At 33.1% G+C, this 5,615-nt stretch overlaps 1 protein-coding gene across 1 annotated transcript; it reads right to left on the minus strand.

Moving 5' to 3' along the window:
- Positions 1–497: 497 nt before the first annotated feature.
- On the minus strand, positions 498–1,587 carry LOC113313068. Its single transcript, XM_026561791.1, has 2 exons — positions 1,171–1,587; positions 498–1,064 (listed from the first exon to the last, which is right to left on the minus strand). Exons 1-2 carry the CDS (start codon positions 1,585–1,587, stop codon positions 498–500), a joined length of 984 nt encoding a protein of 327 aa, XP_026417576.1.
- Between the last annotated feature and the right edge of the window lie 4,028 nt (positions 1,588–5,615).

A 5,615-nucleotide genomic window follows, 5' to 3' on the forward strand; every position in this document is an offset into this window, starting at 1 on the left:
GCATTATATTTTGTTATATTAATGAAATATCACAGGTTGTGCGTTGTATCAATCAATTGTGAAATTCAACATTTGGTTGTTGATTGAAAATTGATTGATCCTTGAACATTGGTCTTTGGTACCGTTCAAGTGATTTCTCTTGTATTCAATTAGACTCGCAGATTTCTATTTGCTTGAGTAAGTATTGAATCGAGAACGAGAGATATAACTCTTTGATATGCTTTTATTAAGATTGAGTCTGACTGTCTAGTTGATTCTCTTGAAAGTATATTGGAGTTTGTCCATATAGATTGCTAATCAAAATATTGGGTGTGGTTGTTAGACCCCCGCTTTTTCAGTTACACAAACCAATAGGTCTAAAATGTACATGACTTATAATATTATCAGTCTTGGTATCAAGGATAAATAAGTTCTATTAAATTCAGTAGGCATATTGATAGTGTCAAAAAAAACTGCACTGCTTTAACTACATCATTACCAACTATATCCCAATTATACTAATAAAAACCAGCTTGAAAACCATTTGGTCCTGGAGAACTCCAGGCAGTCATGCTTTTAACAATATTAGTAAATCTAGTGGTATCCTGATCAGAGAAAATGGTAGGTATAATATCAAAAGTATCTTCAGAAATACAAGGATTAGTTGTATTACTCATAAAATTGAAATGAGAAACAAGAGCATTAGAAATATCATCTCTATTATTATACCAGATACCATTAGAATCACACAGAGTGTCAATGCTTTTCCTAAACATTCTCCTATTATCTAGGCTATGAAAATATTTAGTATTATGATCCATATATGTTATGAATTTCTCGCCAGACTTCTGCTTATGGAATTCAACCTTAATACTAAACCAATGATCTAGGTTTTTAGTAATATTGACTATCCTATCATGTTGAGAATCAGAGGGATTCTTTCTTTGAACAGTTTCCAATTGATTTTGCAGATTATCGATATTTCTATCAATATCTCCAAATTCAATTTTTTTTCCAGTTTGATAGTCTTCTTCTAGTACTTTGTTTCTTAGCAGATAGCTTAAAACCACCAGAACTACTAGTATCTACATTCCTGGAAATAGAAAGTTGGTATTTAAAGGCAACATGTTTCATCCACATGGAAAAAAATTTAAAAGGTCTCCAAATACTACTGACAAAATTACTTTTTACAATGGGGCGGTGATCAGAGCCAGCTTGTACTAAATGTTGTAGCCTAGCATATGGGAAATTAATGCACCAGTTATGATTTCCTAAAGACATATCAATTCTGGATTTTCTACTACTAGTGCCCATATTATTACTTGACCAAGTAAAGTTCATACCAGCATAGCCTAGGTCCATAAGGCCACACACATTAGCCTTGTCTCGAATATACTTATCATCATTAATCATATTGGAAGAATCAAAAAAATCATGCAAGTGAAAATTAAGAACACCTATTACCAACCAGAGTTGCATACTATTCTCACTAATTCTCACCGTGAGCTCCCATTGTTCATGTTTCTTATCAGTGTGAGTAGATCCATACATGAAGGTGACTAAAACCTTAGGTTTACTCTGGCCAATTCTAGTGACAACATGTATCATGTTTTTAAAGACGTCTTGAATTTCACAATGTACTCCATCCTTCCACATGAGTATCAAACCTCCATTCAATCCTACTCTATCAATATAAACATGATTACAGTAATTTAAAAAATTAACCAAAACTAACATTTTCTCACTCTCAACTTTTGTTTCAGAAAGAAACAAGAAATCAAGATATTGTTTTCTGACTAAGATAAATAGCTGATTTTTTGTGAATTTTTGAGCTAAACCTTGGACATTCCAAGATAAAATCCTCATTTTTAAAATTCCAAAGAGAAATAATACTAAAATTAAAATAAAACAAAAGTATGGAAAATTAAATTAGGGCGAAATTTTAGGGTTAAGAAATGAACCTGATAATTGACAACTCTCTCATGTTGATTTTGTGTAATCAAACCTCCATCTTGAGTTCTCTTAACCCCATATCATTGTGTTGATATTCTATTTTGAGATCCATAACATATCTATTTTCATCAACTCCGGATTCCTTAATAATCGTATTACCACTCTGAAAATTGGGTTGATATGGGTATTGAGAATTTATTGAGGATTGGTTTTAGAATAAGAGTTTGTTAGAGCATTGCTCGGTCGTATTCGCCAGCGTTGCTATCTCAAGCTTGTTGTCAAATTTAGTTGATCAAAACTGTTAGAAACTGCTCGGTTGAACCCACTAGCGTTGGTATGTCAAGTTAGTTGTCAATTTTAGTTGCCAAAATGCATTCTTGATTTAGCATACTAAAGATAGTTTCGGACTAGATTAGGTCTAAGAAGTTGAATCGAAGCTATCCTTAAAGGGTGAAGATTGAAGATTAAAGACTACAAGAAGACATCAACAAGTATTTCATCAACAAAGGTATGTGATTGATTTCATTTGGATTCTTGTTCAATTCTACCTTTCTAATCTATCAAGATAAATGCTCACTCTATGAAACAATTCCAATGACGGTAAATGTACATTTATGTATATATAGTTGAGGTTATTTGATTCATGACCTTGGAGACAATAACCTTTATCCTTATAAAGAATCTCATGTTATAGTGAATGAGTTTATGAATCCAACGAGCCAAGAATCACTCAATTTCGAGTTATAACAATGAAGTTATGAGTGATTTATTAAAGTAACAATTATAAGTGTTGTTGTGATTGTTACAGTTCGTTAGTAGGGAACAATCCATGGGTTGTTTGTAACAGTTCACGGACTTGGGCCCAATTACGTGACTAAAAGACATTTTTGGTCAAATTGGTGATGTTTCCTTATCTAAGCAAGATGGCTATTGGTCCAAACATTTTTGATTGCCATATTAAAGTGTTTGCGATTCCTTCCTAATTTAATTTGTGATTTATTCACAAAAATACAATTTGCTAAATTAATTATTTATTTAATTATTTTGGAAAGAGTTGTAACTTAGGAAAGACTCCCTTATTTAGGAGAGTCTTGAAAAAGGAAAATAGCTTTGCTTAGCTTCCAAGCTATTGTTCAATATAAATAAGGAGTTCGTGAGTTTACAGGTTTTTCATCCCTTTGGATAATTGTCATAAGCTCTGCAGGTTGTTTTCCACGTCTTCCGTTCTTCGTGAACGAGTGTAAGATAAAAGTATTTGTATTAGGGATCACAAAGCCAAGTTGAATTTAATCTTCGTGATTGATCATACAACTTGTTATCTAGGTTTTGCACCTCTTGTCTATTCTAAGGTTTTCTCTTCTGATATAAAACCATTCAAGAGTTGTTGATCATAAACCCTAGGTTTTGATAGATTTCAGTTTCCGATCGTATACCAACACTTGTTAGTCGAAATCGGAGACTAGAAAGAAAAACTTGTATTGAGGCATCTCGTAAAAATCCTTGAGAAGTTTTAAACAAGATATCTCTAGATTTATTCTAGTTATTATCGTTGTAGATTTATTAGGGTTTTCTTAACTTGGAAATTGATATTTGGAATCACCCAAGTTCACTTACGAAAATCAGGTTCACGGACTCCTTGTGTGTACGTATACTGATTGTAAGATAAAACCCTAATCTACGAGTTTGTTTTGATATTACTTTTACCTAGTAATTGTTTTTATCAAAATAAACACAAGATTTCCAAAACCTTGATTTACATCTAAAGGGAAATCAAACCGGTGTTTTGTGCAAACAAAATATCGAATCGTATCAATCGTGGTGGTGTATCTTCTAAAGAGAACCTTGGGTTCTGCTAGAAGATTTTCGTGAAGAATTTCTAAAGAGAATCGGTATTTTGCTAGGAAGTCTACAAGTGCTGAAGAAGGTATTACATCTAGTCCAAATAGGTAGTAGGAAATTGGTGTAACAACTTATAATCAGTGTGTGTTTATTCTGGACTAGGTCCCGGGGTTTTTCTGCATTTGCGGTTTCCTCGTTAACAAAATTTTGGTGTCTGTGTTATTTCTTTTCCGTATTATATTTTATTTATATAATAAAAATATCACAGGTTGTGCGTTAAGATCAATCAGTCCTTGTATCCGGACTTTGGGTTGTTGAGTGAATTGATTGACACTTGAACATTGCTCTTTGGTACTGTTCAATTTAATCCTCTTATATTCAATTGGGCTTGCAAATCCCTATTTTCTGATTGCAGATTGAATCAAGAGATAGAGATATAAAACTCTTTGATATACTTTTTATAGATTGAGTCTAACTGTCTAGTTGATTCTCTTGAAAGTGTATTGGAGTTTTTCTATTCAGATTGCCAAACGAAATATTGGGTGTGGTTGTTAAACCCCCGCTTTTTCAAAAACTATATCTTGATTTCTAGTCTATTTATAGCTATGTCTCGGATAAGGGTAGAAGTGTGTAGTTGAACATTAGACTTCACGATGTTCACCATTTGAAGAAGAAGATCTACTGAAGACTTTGGAGGAACTTCGAAGATAAAAGGTATGTGAAGACTAAAACTTATCTATCATTCAGAATTCTATTCAATTTTATCTACTAATGAGACTCAGACGTATAGCTATATAAACTTTATGTTATACACATTGAAATTTTGAGTCGAGTTTATCTCGTTAATATCATTCTCGAAATATAAGTTTAAATATTAGAATGCTTCATCATCTACTTGAAAACTTTGGTTATGAATAATTCATTTGTTAGAAAATAAATATTAATTCAGTTTGATCATGTGAAAAGTACCTTAAAAATCTTACATGATCTGTGTGAGGAGAGTCATCATGATAAAAGTTACCTTAAACATCTTACATGATTCTGACGTTTCTTTGACATTCTCAATTGTCTCGGTTGTAGGAAATTCAGTAGGAGAGTCACCATGGTGAAAGTTACTTATATCATCAATGATAACATTAGTTGATTCCATCATGATTTGGGTTCTGAGATTAAAAACTCGGAAACCACGACTGTCAGATGCATAACCAAGAAAAATGCCCTCATCTCTTTTTGAATCAAACTTCCCTTTCTGTTCTCGATCCTTTAGAATGTAGCACTTACTGCGGAACACTTTGAGAGTTAGGTTTCCTACCGTAACACAACTCATAGGGAGTGTTTAAGGTCTTTGACAGTAAGTAAACACGATTGATCAAATAGAAATCCGTAAAAACAGCCTCACCCCAAAACCTTAATGGGAGGTTTTTGTTATGGAGCATTACCCTGGCCATTTCCTGAATAGTTATATTCTTCCTTTGTGCAACTCCATTTTCTTGTGGATTGATTGGTGGTGAGTATTGTTGAATAATTCCCATAGAGTCACAGTATTCAAATACCTTGGTGTCTTTGAATTCTGTGCCATGATCGCTTCTAATTTTCTTTAGTTTGCGACCTTGCTCATTCTGGATTCTATTAACAATAATCTTGAACTCACTAAGAGTTTCATTCTTATGAGTCAAAAATGCTACCCAGGTGAATCTAGTGTAATCATCTACCATAACCACATTATCTATGTCCTAGTCCGAGACATCTATAAATAGGCTAGAAATCAAGACTTATAGTTTTGATCACTAACATTGACAAACATGCTTGAGATAGCAACGCATGCGAGTTCGACCAAGCAATGC

The sequence above is a fragment of the Papaver somniferum genome, chromosome 9, assembly GCF_003573695.1.
Source record: "Papaver somniferum cultivar HN1 chromosome 9, ASM357369v1, whole genome shotgun sequence".
Classification (NCBI taxonomy): Eukaryota; Viridiplantae; Streptophyta; class Magnoliopsida; order Ranunculales; family Papaveraceae; genus Papaver; species Papaver somniferum.

What these genes read in the sequence shown, in the direction of transcription:
- LOC113313068 (XM_026561791.1), bottom strand. Translation starts at nt 1,587, where the DNA reads ATGATACATGTTGTCACTAGAATTGGCCAGAGTAAACCTAAGGTTTTA. An exon ending in GCTCTGATCACCGCCCCATT is followed by an intron (nt 1,065 to 1,170) that starts GTAAAAAGTAAT and finishes CCAGGAATGTAG; the next exon opens with ATACTAGTAGTTCTGGTGGT.